Source organism: Balaenoptera borealis (assembly GCF_965194805.1).
Source record: "Balaenoptera borealis genome assembly, chromosome: 4".
Lineage (NCBI taxonomy): Eukaryota > Metazoa > Chordata > Mammalia > Artiodactyla > Balaenopteridae > Balaenoptera > Balaenoptera borealis.
In genome coordinates this window covers 131,719,835-131,739,211 of record NC_138861.1, presented here as the reverse complement: position 1 = coordinate 131,739,211, position 19,377 = coordinate 131,719,835, and the positions used below count along the sequence as shown (strand labels likewise).

The following is a 19,377-nucleotide window of genomic DNA, read 5'->3' as shown; positions in this document are numbered from 1 at the left end:
TTCTGCTATCAAGGACTTTTAATTCTAATGTCTTTTTCTTGAATCCCTCTTTGAGCTCTGTCTCAGGAAGCCTCCACCCAATAATAAGTGAAATTTAATGAACTACTATTGTGTGTTAGTTATGAGTTTATGAGAAACATACATGGTGTGAGGATTTGAACAAAAAACAAACTAGGATGAAAGAAAACAAAGCCAGGGAGAGAGAAGAAAAGAGGAGGAGAAATTGGGAGTGAAAGAGCAACACAAGAGAAAAGGGGAAGAGAGAGATCCAGAGAGAAAGCCAGGAGGAGATCAAAGGAGGGAGAGGTGGACACTCAGAACTTTTCTAGGTATTGTGGTTCATTTGTGTTGTGGGCTGCTGGGGTCATTGTTCTCCATAATTACTGAGGACCTTCTCTAGACACCTTAATCCTTACATTTCTAAGGTCTCCATCCTAAACGTTGACCTGTATCACTAATTATTAGAGAAATGCAAATCAAAACTACAATAAGGTATCACCTCACACCAGTCAGAATGCCCATCATCAAAAAATCTACAAACAATGCTGGAGAGGATGTGGAGAAAAGGGATCCCTCCTACACTGTTGGTGGGAATGTAAACTGGTACAACCATTATGGAGAACAGTATGGAGGTTCCTTAAAAAACTAAAAATAGAGCTACCATATGATCCAGCAATCCCACTCCTGGGCATATATCCAGAGAAAACCATAATTCAAAAAGATACATGCACCCCAATGTTCATTGCAGCACTATTTACAATAGCGAGGACATGGGAGCAACCTAAATCTCCATCAACAGAGGAATGGATAAAGAAGATGTGGTACATATATACAATGGAATATTACTCAGCCATAAAAAGAATGACATAATGCCATTTGTAGTGACATGGATGGACCTAGAGATTGTCATACTGAGTGAAGTAAGTCAGACAGAGAAAGACAAATATCATATGATATCACATATGTTGAATCTAAAAAAATGGTACAAATGAACTTATTTACAAAACAGAAATAAGAGTCACAGATGTAGAAAACAAACTTATCATTACCGGGGGGGAAAGGGGGGAGGGATAAATTGGGAGATTGGGACTGACATATACACACTACTACATATAAAATAGATAACTAATAAGAACCTACTGTATAGCACAGGGAACTCTACTCAATACTCCATAATGACCTATATGAGGAAAGAATCTAAAAAAGAGTGGATATAAGTATATGTATAACTGATTCACTTTGCTGTACACAACATGTGAAACTAACACAACATTGTAAATCAACTATACTCCAATAAAAAGTAAAAATAAATAAATAAAAATAAATGTTGACCTGAACACTAACCCCATTAAAAATTATTCTCTGAACATAGTAGCAAGGATCAAAGCTGTCATTCTGAGGCCTGGATGAAAATCAAGTCAAGGGCCAGAGTCCCTCATCCCTGTCATGCCATTAAAGCTTCCAGGTGATACATATACAGATGGCAGAAGTAACAGACAACTTTTGTTAAATACACTGACGTGACCTGTGATGACTTAACTGTGGATATACCAAAACACTGAGGCATCCATCTCTTAATTTCATGAAGATTTAATTTTAGTTGACTCTCTTTGTAAGCACGTTTCTTTTGTCTTCCTCTGTACTGATTGCCCCCTCAGTGTCTATTTTAAAGTTGTGGAAGCTAACTGGAGCAGAAGATGAGTGTTCTGATGTTTTCATTACCGTGAGAAGGCTTGAAAAACATGGCAAATGAACAATAATTGATTAAATACATGTAAATAACTTAATCACATTTTGGCCATTAAGTTGTCAAGATAGCTGATTTCCTGATTGATTTTGTCTATGCTATTCATGATCCAAATGATTGCAAGGGTTTATTCACTTCTTTATCTCTTCCTGTATGGATATAAGATGCCAGAAAATTATTACACTTAGTGTAATAAAAAGTAAAATCTTACACTGGACCAGGTTGGGTAAAATAAAAGACAGGCAATTGGATATTCCAACCCAGATCGGAAGCTGATTATTTAATTCACTCTGACAAGGTATACATTTACATTCTGGATACCACCAAGAATAATTCTGCAAAAGGACTCCTCACCTCACTCCAAATCCACATGTCAGAAGCATCACCATTGCGGTTTAATCCCATTATGGGGTCTCATGAACTGCAGAGGTTATTCTGTTATAACCCAATGGTATTGGCACCAGTGGCAGTTTCCTTATGTGGAGAGAAGTGGTCAAGCTCTGCAAACAGTTGTCCTCCAATCACTTCAACTTTGTTGTGCCTTGATTTCCTCATCTGTAAGGAGGGATAATCATAGTACCTTATCTCATGTTGGTGCTTTAAATGTCTGTAAAGCACTTAACTATATAAGTGTTTGCTCTAATAATTATTAGTATTAGTATCTTTTTGACTGGTCCAAGGTCTTTTCCCAGAGATACCCCACCCCCTTTATTAGTGACAGAAGTGGCTCTCAGGTGTAACTATTTTTCAGTTTAAAGGCTGATTTCAGGGCAACCTTTGAGTCCATTGAGCAAATCTCAGAGACTGTGTTTTCCTGTTGACCACTTTGTTAATCAGTCAATTTTGATTATAGAGCTACCGTGTACATTGTACATGGAGAATCCATACTTGAAGACTCTAAGTAAAATAAAACACTCAACACTAAAAGCGTAGCAAACACAATCGACAATTGATGGCTCGGATGCCATGTTAGGATTCTGCAGTGCTTTGTCCCCTTGGGTGTGGTATAAGATTAGACTTATATAATAATTATATATCATATCCAACTTTGTTCCAAAACGATGGTATTCAGGTGCCATGAATCCAGTGATGTGTGGGCCACTGTTTATAAACTAAATCATTTTCAACCATACATGTATTATTCATACTTTCAAAAAAGTATGTTACTCCTCTTGTGATGAATTAAATGCAAATTCATTTAAAAGTACCCCTAAATTCATAGTGACTCCTTGGCATTAGGATTTCTCAAGAAAGAGGAAGACTAAACCAATGTCTACCATTTATTATTATGGAAGGAGAGACCTTTCTGATATCCAGTAGGAGCTTATGTCATAAAACATAAGATTCTCAGATCCAGTAACATAAAAACAAAATCTCTGTATGGCAAAAGACACCACAGAGAAAATAATTTAAACATGTTTAACATATCTTTAAGAGAAAAAGAGTCTTTACAGGTAAGAAACAACCCAATAGATGGGCAAAGAATATGAACAAGGCTTTTCACAGAAGAAAACAAAAAAACACTGATAAGAGAGATATGAAATATGTCAAACTTAATTATTGATCAAAGAAAGGCAAATCAATGATAGGATACTAATTTTTTTTTTTGCCTTAGCATAATGGCAAACATCTAAAATATTCACAATATAAAGTGTTTATGAGGGACGTCCCTGTAGCCACAGTGGATAAGACTCCATGCTCCCAATGCAGGGGGCCTGGGTTTGATCCCTGGTCAGGGAACTAGATCCCACATGCATGCCGCAACTGAGAGTTCACATGCCACAACTAAGGAGCTGGCGAGCTGCAACTAAGGAGCCCACCTGCTGCAACTAAGACCCAATGCAACCAATTAATTAATTAATTAATTTAAAAAAATAAAAAATAAATAAAGTATTTATAAAAAAATGTGTTTGTGAGAATGGAGTGGGAAAGGAGACTCTTTTGCTGGTGGGAATATAAACTGGTATGACATGTTGGAGGGCAATTTGGCAGTTTCTATCAATTTTTTAAAAGGAATTAATCTTTCCACTCAGGACGTGAAATGTGGGATATGTACCTAAAAGAAATACAGTTCATTTATGCTAAAGACATAGATGTTTAAGGATGTTCACTGCAGCACTGTTTGTAGGAGATAAAAATTGGAAACACTCTAAATGTCTACCAGCAGGGTTATAAATAGATAGATCATAATACAGCCATACAATGGAATATCAATCTACCTATTTAAATGAGATAGCCCTGTGTGAGTACTGTATGGACTGCTGTCTCTGACATATTGTTGAGTGAAAAAGGAAAGTTGTAGAATATGTATGGTAAGATTAAATTTTTAAGTAAAAAAGCACATTTTTTCTATGTCTATATCTTTATGTTTCTTTTTCTATACTTCATTATGTCCATTTATAATTCTACTTCCTTCAATATGTATATATCTATATCTATGCCTCTCTGTTGTTCTAAGTACATAGGAAAAGAGTCTATAACGATACTTTGTAAACTCTCAAGAGTGCCCCCAGCAAGTGAAAATTAGGGAAGAAAAGAGAGCAATTTAAAATTTTGCTTTTTACTTTACACAATTATATGTTCTTCGAATTCTTTGTTTTATGACACACATGTATTACTTTTGTAAATACAACGATGAAAAGTAGTGATTTTCCAAAAAATGATCCTCATCCCTAGAAACAGAAATAACTGTCCAGAATGAGGGTGGCATTCAACTTGCAGATCCCTCTCTCTGAGATCCTGACGCCGCCCCTTGGAGAACGTGGGGAGGAGGTTCCTATGAACGAGGAACTCAGCAGACAGCTTAGGAAGAGGACACAGCAAAGGCCAATGGTGTACTTCTTTATTTTCATGACCATGTGTTGGGAGCTGCAAGGTCGAGACAGAAGATGTTTATAGCAGCCCCTCACCCTAGGGAAGGAAACAGGTGCAGGCCTTGAGTCCAGTGGAACTTGTCACATCTCGTGCTGTGGGGTCAGGATGGAACTTGGGTGGACAGTTTGGATCTTCTGGTTCTTTTTCTCCATCCTTTATGCCTGATGGTCGCGGAATGATGGACATCTGATCTCTAGCCTCATTGATGGGTGTCATAGTTGTCTAGAGACAAGCCACCTGTTTGAATACCTTTGGCATGTCAGAGTGGCACATTATAATAACATCAATCACTCTAAACACCGAAGACCTCTCTTTGCAGAGTTTGCCAGGCAGGACATCTAATTCTACCCATGAGTGGTCAAAGCAAGTGAAAGCAGAAAGGGAGTATTTGACACCCAGTGGTCACGAGGAAGAGCTGTATAGACAGGGCAGAAGAGTTGGGTGCAAAGAGTAACCAGCACTGTTTTAGACCTGGCACATCTTTCCCCAGGACCTAGCAGCATTCATTTTCAGACTTCAACCCCTCCTTCCCTTTATTCCTCTCACCCTCAGCCTGCTCGCCCTGCTGGAAGCCTTCCTCCTGTGCCGTGGCCTCCTTCCTACACTGACCAGTGGGGTCTATAAGCACAGTCCATTCGAGAAATTCTTGAAATATGTCCACGAATCCCCTCGGGTGGGTGACTAAAGTTTCATGCTTTCATGGTGACGAGCTGGGTTATCTTCGTAGAAAGAAGGCATCTAGCAGAACCCAACACCTCGCTCCAAGGTACCAGGTAAACAGGGAAGCTAAGTAAAAGCAGGGTGCTTACTACACCGGTGTGACTTCAGCCGGACTGCTGTCCCTTCACTTCTCCTGTACAGGAAGTCTGGAGCCGTCACTCCTGTGCACAGTGCTGTGGACGTGCTGAAGGAGCGTGGATCGCACTGCCCTTCACAGAAGTCTCTGGAGCCTAGAAAACAAAAAGAGCAGCTGCCTGATATTTCTTTTGAGAAGAGGATGAAATTTAAGGTTTTCTTCTTCCCACAAACATAAACACAAAATTTTGCAAATAATTTCAGGAGGCTCATGGAGGCCAAGATGAGCTCCCCTGTGCTAATGGGGAGGGGCCAGGGGAGGAGCGGCACCACCAGGGTTTTTAAAATCTGAGCTCAGATAGGCCATGTGTAAAAATAAGAAAGAAAGAGTCTGTTTTTCATTCTTTCTGCCTTCCTCCCTCGTCCCCCTTTTCTCTCCCTTCTTAGGAATAAAGCCTTTATCCTAGTCTTGCTCTTTACCTGGATGTAACTAGATGCTGTTGAGACTTAACTGTGACACTTCCAGACAAAATACAGTCAGTTCCAGTATACTGTGACATACACTTTTCTAAAAATCAACTACACTATATAAAATAGCACAGTAACAACCACAGAGCTTATGGGGGAAATGGGATTAGGGGCACAACACTAAAACTTTGTCAGTGACACATTAAAAAGATGACAGGAACCTAACAAAAAAGACAGCAGTCTTACACATGTTAAATGGTTAAGAAACACATACATACTACAATAAATATGGCATTTTACCTAGAAAAAGACCTGAAGTTTGTTCGTGGAGGTTGCAGCTACCAGCTATTGAGAAATGGCAACAGAGGGTTCCCAGGATGGAACGCCAGATGTGAACAGGTGGGGCTCATCACACACGCAGTAAACTGAGGTGGCTGGTGGGTGTCTGAGGTGTGTGTACATTCTGTACATTCCTATATGGCTCGGTTCGGTTGGATGCAGGATTCTGCATTCACCTAGTATTTCTTGCAGACAAAATCGCATATAAGAAAACACAAAATTCTTGTTATACTCAAATTGTGCCCTGGTATATTAGTCAGAGTGAAATAAATTCTCATTTTCCTTACAAGTGTTAACAGCAGGACTGACTGAATCTAAATAATAAAAAAGAAGATAATTTAAGGAATAAAAATACATTAACACCTCAATGAAATGATGCTGCAAAGGCAGCAATAAGTTAGTATTTCTAAGCAGAATACATAACTCAAGTAAATCTGAGCCTCTTTACTCCCACCCTAAGTTCCATCTCAACACAGTGATAAATTCAAGTGCAATGCAAATTGGGCTCCATAACTTTGAAACACACTGTCACTCCTGAGCAAGCCTTCTCAGTGCCAGGAAGAAGCTGTTATAACACACCCAGACTTTCAGGAAAGTCCTCATCATACATTCTTCTCCCTAATATCCCATACCCCATGGTAGCTACACTAGTCTTACTTCCCTCTCTTCTTCATGATTCCTTGCCCCTCTACCTGCACCCCCCAAAGCCCAACAAACCAAATTCCAGCCTTTACTAGTTCTCTCCTAATCACCCTTTCCTCTCTTCCCCACCCTTCTTCCAAGAGTAAAAATTCCATACCTAGGTGTGTAACGTTCCTATAGCTATTGTAACAAATTACCCCAAAATCAGTGGCTTAAAACAACACAAATTCATTATTATACAGTTCTGGATTTCAGAAGTCCAAAATGAGCTTAATGGGGCTAAAATTGAGGTGTTAGCTGCATTCTTTCTGGAGGCTCTAGGGAAGAACCTGTTCCCCATCTTTCCCAGCTTCTAGAGGCTACCTATATTCTTTGGCTTCTAGCCCCATATCACTCAGACCTCGGCTTCTGGCATCACATCTTCTTTGACTCTGACACTCCTGCCTTCCTCTTATAAGGACACTTGTGATTATATTGGGCCACACGGATAATACAGGAGAATCTGGATTATCTCAGGATCCTTAATTTAATCACATCTGTAAAGTCCCTTTTGTTACCTGTGATGGTAACATAGTCACAGGTTCCAGGGATGAGGGTGTGTACATCTTTGGGGTGCCATTATTCAGCCTACTATACCAGCAGTGATATTCAAAATGCTTAACAACTGAAATGCCACTTAAAGCAGGGGATCTGACTCAGAAAGTTCTTGGGTCCTAAGGCTAGAGTGGGACCTTGGAGATCCTGGTGTGCTGGTTGATGGATTGCAGAGGGCTGGGAGGTCTCAGGGAGCAACTGGGGTGTCTAGGGTGGTGGTGAGGCACTCCAGAGTCGGGATGAGTGATTCTCTGTAAGGAGCACCAAAGACTTTTGACCTTTTTATGACCAGTACAGGAACACCCTTGTATTTTGGCTGACCTGCCCATGTTCTTCCTTCCATGGATCAGTTAGAGTATCCAGGCGTCTATAAATTCTCCTCTCTACGCTCATCCACGGTCAGAACACAAATCTTCTGGGATTTTATTGTGTGCTGTACTTGGCCCTTTTACTTGGAATGTCTATTTAAGCCTCATCACACCTTATGATTAGATTCTATACTTACCTTCTTTTTGCAATAACATATCCAGGGTCATATGTACAATTAATTGTTATGGCCTGGATTTGAATTCAAGCACTTTGCTTTAGAAATTGAGCTCTTAAACACTGTGGTTGGTGTCTTCAAGGAGACTCACATCTCTCTAGCAGATAAAGAAAGCATGTACAAAGGTAATGCAGGCAATGTTGAGGTGCCAAGTGGCAACCCCAAGTCCATATGTATTTCCTGGGTTTACACATGAACCCTCCCCTATGGAATTTAATGATTATAGGGAGGACTTCTTGATCTTTGGTAGGTCTTACTCTTTAAGACCAAACCTGGATACTCTTGATACCTTTATTTTATGGTAAAAAGATTACAAACAACCTTCAAAGCAAATCAAGTCCAAAGTCCAATTTATCTTAGCCACATAACATTTTAGAAAAAAGTATGCCTGTAAGCTTGTGATGAAACAGATGAAGAAATAAATGGATAAATAAAATCTATAGTCAAGAGTTTTATTTGTAAGACCTAGTTGACTATGCTACAATACTACTTCCATGTTTCTGGAATATCGTATTCAGCTTTCTCAAATGAGTGAAGAGTAGCAGGGAGAGGAGAAGCAGCAGAGAGGAGGATGATAAAACCACTTCTGGACTTTGAGTTTTTTATTAACCTCTATCTGTCATAGTTAGAAATGTGCCGTCCATATCCAGAGAAAATAATAAGTAACACTACCCGAAGAGAAAAAGAGTCACTTATGGGTATTTCTGGATTTTGCTGTTTGAAATAAAATTTTGGTTTAGAGAGGAATGAGTATTAGCACTTTTCATTCATTTAATTGATGCATTATATAGAAGAGATAGACATTACAGAGTTTCTTTTTTTTCTTTCTTTTGAATGAAGGTAGAGTGAGATCTTGATTGGAGGATAAGATAATATGTATAAATCAGATTGTTAAGTAAAATGTTAGACGCTGAGATTGTTACTTAAAGATGCTTTGGAGAAGAGTTGGAGCACATTCTACTTTAAACCATTTAACCTGATTAAGAACCTAAAATAGTCTTGCTAATTTGGAAAATACCCCTGTTATTTAAAATTTCCTAAAAGGTAGCTCTCCTCCTACCTTTATGATGGAATACTGGACGATTTCAGTCAAAAAGCCTAGTTACTACCATAAGAAAAAGTCCTGCAAGAAAGCACATGTTGCCACTTTACTCATTATTGAAGTGCCTTTATGACTGTCAGGGAGAACAGGTAAGATGCCAGGGAGGCGCAGAAGGAGACATCAAAGTGTTTTGTTTACTTCTTTGAAGTCTTGTAGTACCTATTATTTACTGTGCACATTTCTTGATTCATGCTGAAAATTGGAATTCACCCATTTCTCTCTTTTTCCTGTCTAAGATGCAGATGGGGCACATTTCGTTGACTCCATCAATCCCTGCCCCCGCGCATTAGCACATGCACACGTATACCTAGCCAGTGGAAAAGAAAAAAGAGTTACTCACATTCATCCATTTTACAAAGATTTCCAGGCTGCAATGGGAGGGCTTTATCTCTCCCTGAAGGATGAATAAATAGATAGCTTTACTGACAGCCTGTTCACAAACTGAAGTGAAAACTGAGACCAAGGTCTTGCTCTACTAGCACTTATGAGATCCAGACCTGGCAACATGGAGAGAATAGTCATCTGCCTGATGGTCCTCTTCTCAGGGACAGTGGCCCATAAATCAAGCTTCCAAGGGCAAGATCGCCTCTTGATTAGACTGCGCCAACTTATAGATATTGTTGATCAGCTGAAAAACTATGTGAATGACTTGGTAAGGCCATATTTGTCACAACAAAATTTAAATAATATTCTTCAATTACTATAAAAGGAGCTTTTTGACTTATATAAATAACTCAGAACTAATTTTCTTTTGCTCTAGGACCCTGAATTTCTGCCAGCTCCAGAAGATGTAAAGGTAAGACCAGTTGAATTTATTTGTGAATATAAATTTGATATGTTTTTAAATCCAATTAAGAGAGGCATTAACATGATTATTTAGAAATATACTTAATTTCAATGAATTTTGGGGTTTAATAATTGGTAAAATAGTTATTTCTATTTTGCTCAAATACTCATTGGTTCACCAACAAGCCAACCAATAAAATACTACATACCTTATAAGATGTATTTTTATCTCCAAATATCTCTAAGAGTATTCTCAAGTAGTATTGTTGAGATAGAATAACAAAACTAGAAAATAAATCCATACTATGATCATTTTCTGAACAATGTCCAACTAATTACATTTTAAGAATCCTTGTGCATGAAAGTTCTTGAGCCCTCTTTGTAAACCTATGTACGAAATATAGACACATACCACAGAAGCAGAATTCAACTTTTAATAACTAGAAAGGAAGAAAGAAAGAGAAAAAAAGGAAGAAAGGGAGGAAGGAAGAAAGGGAGACAAAGAGAGAAAGGAAGGAATAAAAAAAGAAGGAAAGAAAGAAAGAAAGAATACATTATAGCACAGCATGGAAGAATGGTAGTGTGGAAATCAAGGCCACCCTTTAGAATATAAGTCCCATGTACCTTGGCCTCCGTGAGTCTTGTCTTTGCCTTCGGTGAGGTTTTTGGAAAGAACACTTTTCAACAACTCATCCCGTTCTCTTAAGCCATTTAAATCCATTAGGTCCCAGGAAGAAGAGGCCTAGCATACAGTTCAAGTGTGCTATGTGCTGATCTTTTCCTTGGTAACTTCGATCTAGTCTTCAGGTTTGGTACCCTGAGGATATAAACACAATTGGGGGAAATGTTTTCATTGTCACAGACCTTTAACTGCATAAATTAGAATAACTATAAAAGTGTTACCAGTAATTAGGACACTACAAAGGGGAGATTTATGAAGATACATTGCAAAGAAAACAATTATCGTAAATGACTATGTGTAGAAGTTTAGAAAGTGAATGAGTCACAACTATTGCTTTTCTCTAAAATTCACTCTCTAGCTCTGAACCTAACCACTCTCATTTACTAGGTCCTTTTCTAATAAGCAATACCTAAAATGAAAGTAGCACATTCAGCTCATTGGAAAGACTTTTCCAACAAGTAAGACTATTTCTTAATGCCCTAATTATCAAAACATATCTTTGTTAGCATCTCATGCCCTTTGTCTAACTGCTGTGGTCAGAGTCCTTTGGGGAGATTCTTAGCTACAGTCTCTAACTTGCAAAATAAGATATCCTGCTTTCTAACTTGAGTTGATCCAGTGGGTACTTCCTTTATATCCTTTGTTAAAGAGAGATCTTTTTTACCGTATAATGACAGGATTTTGTCTCAGTGACACTGCATCTATCTGATAATCTGATCAAGCAATGCTGGCCATGATACAAGTGAATAATGGTATTACTAAGATCTTTAAGCTATGCTGTCAGGCAAACCCAGGAGGGAAGAAAATAGTTCAAGGCCACAGTAGCATTGTATCAAGTTTTTCAGGGCTAGCATCAAAGCAGAGTCTATAAAGAGTTAAAAAGATTAACAAGTTTAATGAAAATAAATTCATTTAAATGTTGCATATAAATGTTGATATATAGTGATCATCTAAGGTTGCTAATTGGCCTCACCAGGCATCTTTCTTTCTCTTTCTAATCATATAATCAGCGGTCCTCGTCTGGTGGTGTTTTTGCCCTCTGAGAACATTTGGCATTGTCTGGAAAAATTTCTGGTTGGCACAATTGTGTGTGTGGGGTTTCTATTGGCATCTAGTAGGTAGAGGCCAGGGATGCTACTAAACATTCTAGAATGCACAGGACAGTCCTGACAACCAAGAATTATCCATCCCAAAATGTCAACAGTGCCACTGTTGAGGAACCCTGATATAAACCTAGTTTGTATGCAGGACAAAGGTAATTTTACCCAGTTAGCACAAGACTTCCTAGTGTGAATGGCCAGGGCTTTCTTTGCAAAAAAAAAAAAGAAAAAAAAGAAAGAAAAGTAAGTAGGTCAAAAATAAATTGTAAGGAAGCAAATATTTTCAAATACTCAATTGCAAATCAACAAAGCCAAGTGCACCTCCTTGCAAAAGCAGCACTTGACTAGCTAAAAAGAAAGAGTGGTTTGTTACTCTTGCTTTTGATTTCCTTACTGCTGCCTCGATTCTGCAAAACTAGTGTAGGACAGATAACTCCTCATGTTTCCAGGTGTTAAAGGATAAGGGAAACAAAGCCTTGCCCTCTGAGTCTGCAAGGCACAGCAAAGGAAAACAGTGGTTCTGCTCCCAGATGGTAGTGTTGCACATGAACTCGGCGTCACCCCGAGTGACAGGGCACCTGAAGCTGCCTGAATCGAAGTTAATCTCTCTACTCCTCTTCTCAACACATCCTTAAGGCAGTTTAGCAGAACAGCTCCTTTGCTTCTTTTCCTTATTGAGGCTGCCTTTACTGTGCATCTGAAGCCAAATCCAGCAGTTATTTGTCCTGGACCACAGATTGCCAGGGATAGCTCTGCTGCTTGCAGAAAGCACAAAGCAAAATTCCAATGTCTATTGACACAGGTGAACAAGGAAGGGCAGGAGAGAAAGCACAGCCCCATCAATACAGGCACTGGTGTCCAGATGCCATTCAGAGGTTTTCAGAAAGGCTTTCTGAGGTGCAAAATCTTTGCTTGCTTGTCTTGACCACTCTTGGTGATACCTGTCTCAAGGGAGTTCATTTGGTAGGCCCCTATACTTCTTTGGAACCTAATTCTCTTTCAACATCCACATGTAAATGTTAACTCAGCAAAATGGGTCTCTGTGAGAAATGCTGGTTTCTCAGATCATCACGGATGAAACAGTTAGTGTTTTCAGTTTCAGCTGGAAAATTTACCTCTTTAAATATGAATATTATTTTTTTCCAGTAAGTTAAGCCGGTTGTGGTCAAAAAGAAGAGAAAAGAAAAAACTTCAACAAACATGAACATGTGGTTTTCAAGGAAAAAAAAGTGCTATAATTAACATTTATATATAGTTTCTATTAAATAAGCATTTTGGCAAACATATGTAAAGGACACTATCTTGCCCTTATGAGAGGCAAGCTGCTCTGATATAAGGAAACCAGATAAGCTGGTTCTCGGCTTGTGGCCATGTATGCAAAGCAAATCTGATGGGGTTGTGTCTTAAAGATGCATGTTATTAATCAACATTCATAATGGGTAAGCATATAGGTTGGAAAATGCAAAGCAGGCCAGATGCTATTTTCAGCTGATTGTCCATGGGAAGACTCAGGTAATATTGTTGTAGGAACTGAGAAAAATTGAGGCTTCTGTATACATGGCAGTAACTTCCATATACACCGGTGAAATGAAGATACAGCAACTTTAGGGCAGTGGATAGCATCATATGCAGACATTTGTTGAAAGAAAAAAGTAACCTGGATACAAGTTCTTAGATCAGCATTAAAATGTTTTCAGCAAGTCAGTATAAATTTTGTTCTTCCAATAAATTCCATTTCATTTTCAGTTCAACTTCTAACATTTTGACTTATTCGCTAGTCACTGGTTATTTGATTAAAGCAAGAGTCAAGTTTTTGATCCTTGATCTGCCCACTTCACCATGCTCTGAGACATTACTCTTATTTTCTAAGGGACAGTCTTCCTGCCCATTGCGGGAGAAGCATGTCTCAAATTCTGTTCCTTGACTGCTTGATTCAGGCAGATCCCACCCTAATGGACTCGAGAGTGTGAATAGGATTTTAGAAAAGTCACGCATGGTCTACAGCAGGTGTACTGAATCTTGGGCGTGGAATGTGCCATCAGAGGTAGGCACCCACTTCCTTTCCCCAAAGGAGGGGCTTTAACTCACTTACTTCATTTGTCCACTCCACAAATACTTGTTGAGCACTCACTAGCAACAAGACACTATGCCAGGCATTGTACAGGATAAGGTGCTGCTCAAGACATGTATGTCATTGTTAGATACTCCTATGTACGTTGCAGAGAGAAACAAAAGACAAATGAAAGGATTCTTAATCCGACTACAGCATAACTCACCCAAAGCTGCCACCAGTCACAATGTCTCTTAGAGCCTCATAATTCATGAAGTGTGTTCTAAAACCAAACTAACTCTCCCTTATGAAATACCAAGTCCTGCCCAATACCCAGACCTCAAAATGACATTAGGAATAAAGAACTGTGGCAAAGCAAAGCTCCCTCTTCTTGTCTGTGAGACAGGGAAATGTCCTCTCTCCCCTAACATGGGGAAATTTTATATCACAAGAGTCTGCTCTTTAGCCCAAAGATTACGTAGGACATGAAATCATTCCTCATTTGTCTGCTAAAATGAATGTGACCCAAGACACTGCAGTAGAAGTAGGAAAAGAGGATTGGGAAGGTTATTTTTACTTTCTGAATAACTTTCATTAACATCTATACAAATTATTTTTCTTTCAGAGACACTGTGAGCGGTTGGCTTTTTCATGTTTTCAGAAGGTCCAACTAAAGTCAGCAAATACCGGAGACAATGAAAAGATAATCAATGTATTAACTAAACAGCTGAAGAGGAAACTACCTCCTACAAATTCAGGGAAAAGACAGAAACATGAACTGGTAAGACTGTCATTTGTCATCTATCTTATTTGTACTTATTAACTATATCTATTACATCACACACACACACACACGCACACACAAACACACGCAGCCAGAGCCTCCAGTGCCTTCCTTCCAGTTACATGTTATACCTTATCATATAGAGTGTGTTTTGAGAAGCAAAGTCACCTCTTCTTAGTCCATAGACTTGAAAGTGCCCAGAAACCCAATTAGAATTTGCTAACAGCCCCTGGTAGCTGGAATAATTAATATAGCTTTCAAAGGTGAGGAAGTCATTAGGCAGAGAATCCAATTGTGACTTAAGAGTTAAAAAATATTCTGCTCTCATTATATGATCACATATAACTTGTATCCTTATTAACAGGAGCTAGATCCTAGTTTTCCTGAAAGAAAAGAGGTAGCCTACAAGACACCAGGATAAATCTCAAACTTTGCCTTCCTCTTTTAAAGAATATTATTACTGTCCTGTACAATTGCAGAGTCAGTACTACATTTAAATGGGTAGACCCCACTATTTGGCTGGGGAATTTCAATAATTCCTAGTTTTGTGGGCCCTGAGACCCTCTTGTATATTTCCTCTTACGCCAACTCATGAGCAATGCAGATAATCCCATGAGTAATTCAGGCATTAATCAAAACCAGTGGATAAACACATAAGATAAATTACTAGAAATTTTTCTATCAGTTCTCTCTACTCTAAGGAATTTCACATGTGATTCAAATGAAATCTTAATTACAATATCAAAATGATTTTTATTTCCTTTGATTGCTTGACCAGGTTGCAATGTGAAAAGTATCCCTCTAAAACTTTCCTCAAAGAAGAAAAGAGTTGAGCATGTCTTTGAAACCCAATATCAAAGACCATAAAATGGTAATATTGGCACTGAACATAGAATTATCCAGTTAAGCACCTTCATTTGATAGATGGGAAAGTGAGACCAAGGATATTAAGTGACTTGTCCCAAGTTCCACAAATATTAAGTGCCAGAATGAGAATTAGAACTTATATCTCTTATCTTTCAGTCAAATGTCTCTCACCACAACATCAAACCGGCATTAGAAATGCTAAACAGCAAGCAATGGCCTGGTGTTTGGTATCTCAACAGGAATAAGGGTAAAGAACATATACCAAGGATTTTTTTAAAAAAGAAATATAAGTGGGTAATACACATGTGAAGAATTGTTTAATCTCTTCATAATCAAATAAATGCAAGTTAAGATAGGAAATCCTATTTTTTTCAATTAAAATTTTTAACAATGCACAATAATTGTAAGAATGTTCTGTGCGAATAGCGGTAAAACAGTTTTATAACGTATATCAAAAGCCTTAAATTTTTTTATCCCTTTAATTTAGTAATTCTACTTTTAGTAATTTATCAAATAAAATAAAGATGTACATGAAAAATTACTCAGAGATGTCCATTGCAGTACTGTATAAAATAGCGAAAAGTCAGAAGCAATCTACATGTCCAAAAATAGTAATACTTCAATCCTATGTAGGAATACAAAGCAAACATTATGGGATATATTTTTGAAGAATATTTAATATGTAGGAAATGCTTGTGCTATGTTGTGTTAAAACAAAGGCAAATTAATAGCCACTGTAAATAACACAAATGCAAAGAAAAAAATTACTGGGAGGATACATATCAAAACACAGCAGTGGTTATATCTAATGATGGGATTACAAGTGATTTTTCTCATTGTTATTTTCTGAACAATTTTATGTGCTTCTCAAATTTTTTCAGTGACCATGATTTATGTCTCTAATTGGAAAACATAAAATTTGAATGAACATTTTATTAAATAGGAAAAAAGTTTTAAAGAAGATTATTAACTCTTTCATTGATTTCTAGACATGTCCTTCATGTGATTCTTATGAGAAAAAACAACCCAAAGAATTCCTAGAAAGACTAAAATCACTCATCCAAAAGGTATATAACTTAAATTATATTTGACTTTCATCTTTATCCAGATTGCTTCTTATGTTGAGGTTGCTCATGGTATTCTATTTCCACAGATGATTCATCAGCATCTCTCCTAGAACACACGGAATATGAAGGTTCCTAAAGATCTCACTTGAAGCTGGACACTATATTTCATACTCTAACACAGTAGTGAAACTCAGTTCTTGGTATTCCAAATGGAGGAGTACAATATACTAGTGATGGGGGAAAAAACTCAGATAAGTGTTCAAGGTCAGGATTATTCCTCCAAAATCACTATGCAGTACTTCAGTTTGATCCACAGGCTCTGTGTTTGGTCAGCTCGAAAAAACTTTCTACTCAATTCGAGTCTGATTTCCTGTGTTATAGATTTCTATGATCTCTAAAGTTTTTACTTTATCTTACTGCCAACTATGCCATTTCTTGGAGAAGCTTAAAAATTTTAACCAAAAATACAGTTTGGGAATTTATTGATCTTATATTAACCTTGATCTTGATTATGACAAGAATGAGGTTTCTGATGATCATAACTTAAAAGGTTATATACCTTCACTCAATCTGAAGAATATAGAAGCATAGGGTGAAAATCAAAGTTGAAGTGTTTATTCTTTTAAGGAAATGAAAACTGTTTAAAATCTATATCTGAAGAGGTTTTATTTTATCTCTTATAAATACGTGATTTATTTATGTACCAGGGGGATAGCTTTACCAGATGGCTCCCAAAAGTCTGACTTCCTTATTAGAATCTGTCAAAAATATTTAAATACTATACATATGAAGGTATTTATGGAATAGACTCTTTTGGTCTTTTTTTTTTCTCTAAGTGGGTATACTAGTACCTTCCCCAACTCAAGTCCCTTTATAAGCTAACATTCTAAGCTTGTGGAAGTGGCAATTAAAATCTATAGAGGGACATGCATTAGACGATCTTCTGGAACCAAACACACTTTTAAAAAGTCTTGTAGCTCTCTTCTCAAATTGTTATAATGATTGTATGGGAGAGAGTTATTAATGCCAAATGTCTGTTTCCTTCTTTCTTTCTTCCTTTCTTTCTACTTTTAAAATTGACAGACACTTTGCGCTTGTATGCTTTGCATAAGGCAAATTCAATCATCTATATAAAGTCAAAATCAGGAGACAAATCAGGAGTTCAGGACTCCTAGTAGAAAACAGATTTTTGCATAAGCATTCCAATCTTTCAACCATGGGTAGCAAAAACAAGCAACCTGATCTAACTGCCATTTCATATCAACTCCAGCAGTTTATTTAAATATAAAGTTAAAAACGCTAGAAAAATAAAATTTTCACTAGAATGTTATAAGCTATTTGAGAATCTCTTATTGTTAAAGTGGCTGTGAGTGTGCAAGAGGATGTTGTATGGGAAACGCTTTATGCTCTAAGAACAAAGATGATCTACTTAAAAATATTTTTTAAACAAGTACAGATAATTTATGGTTCTAAAACGTATATTAGGAATCAATTATTTCAACTCACAATGAAATGTTTTATCATCAGAAACAAGGTATTCTGTTTTAAAATTTTTAAATATTATTACAAAGGAATCGTGTAAATATGTGCATCATGATGATAATATGCATCTAAAGCCTGCCTCAGCATCAGGCCAGGTTGTTGGGATAAAAGTGGAAAGCAGGCACGAGATTGACTTGGGAAAGATGGAGTCCTTATTTCTTGTTTCTGGCTTTATAGTTGTTGACTTCTTTGACACTGTGATTTTATATTTAAAATAATGTATTTATTTTGGTGTGTCTACTGTTAAAAATCTCTGTTCTAATCCTTTTGACCAGAGATTCTACCTTAAAAGTAAAATTAACTTAATGGGGTGTTGGCTAAGAGCCTTCACTAAACTGAGTTTAAAGACTCGGGTAATGATCCTGGCAATATCCCAGGGAAAGCAATGCATCAGAATAAACAAGATGAAGAAGTGAGACTCGAACTGCTCCATCTTCACTGCTCTGTGTTCAAGACTTAGCCAGCCCTCCGGAAGATCTGAGGCTGACCCATAAACACTGCTGTTCACCTATGGATGGTGATACAGGAGACCTGAAATCTCACTGGATGTGAAGTCGTGGTCACTTGCTTAAATTTTTTGGATTTCCATTTCTTTATCTGTAGGATGAGGGTGTTGGGCTTAATCTCTATGGAATATTCAGCCTTTTTTTGAGCTTTATGTGTCTATGAGTCTCTAAAGTTCTAGATACTCTTACAGGAACATCTGACCATACTTCTGAGTAAAACTTTCTACTGAATCGGATCATTTACTCAACATTATTTCAACAGCATTTGTAGCAACACTTGCTGCAGAAACAAGGGAAATGTTCCAAAAAAAAAAAAAAAAAAGGAAGGAAGGAAGGAAAGAAAGAAAGAAACAAAGAGAGAGAGAGAGAAAGAGAGAGAGAGAGAAAGAGAGCGAAAGAGACAGAAAGAAAAAGAAAGAAAGAAAGAAAGAAAGAAAGAAAGAAAGAAAGAAAGAAAGAAAGAAAGAAAGGAAGGAAGGAAGGAAGGAAGGAAGGAAGGAAGGAAGGAAGGAAGAAAGGGAAAGAAAGAAAGAGGGAAAAGAAAAGAAAGCAAGGAAGGAAGGAAGAGAGAAAGAAAGAAAGGTTTCTGTAGGTCATGGTAGTTCAGGGAAAATTAATCATTATTTTTAGCATTTTAGCTGAAAGTGTCTTCTTTGGGCACAAAATTGTAGCATTATTATTCTATATTATTGCTCTGTTATATTTACATTTGCATCTGAGAATTTAGTTTTCATATGAACTATGTACTTTATAACTTAATGATTATTTATTATATATTTGGTTTTAAATGTTTATGTTCATGGCTTCTTATTTAAGACCTGGTCATATTAAATAATACCCAGTCAGTACAACTGTCTTTTGTGATTCCCTGGAAACCTATAATTCAAC

At 37.5% G+C, this 19,377-nt stretch overlaps 1 protein-coding gene across 1 annotated transcript; it reads left to right on the top strand.

The window, feature by feature from the left end:
- The first annotated feature begins 1,032 nt into the window (after positions 1–1,032).
- Positions 1,033–18,910, top strand: IL21 (interleukin 21). The gene is made up of 4 exons (XM_082391486.1): positions 1,033–9,757; positions 9,866–9,901; positions 14,349–14,504; positions 16,364–18,910. Exons 1-4 carry the CDS (start codon positions 9,590–9,592, stop codon positions 16,463–16,465), a joined length of 462 nt encoding a protein of 153 aa, XP_082247612.1. The 5' UTR covers positions 1,033–9,589; the 3' UTR covers positions 16,466–18,910.
- Positions 18,911–19,377: the final 467 nt, after the last annotated feature.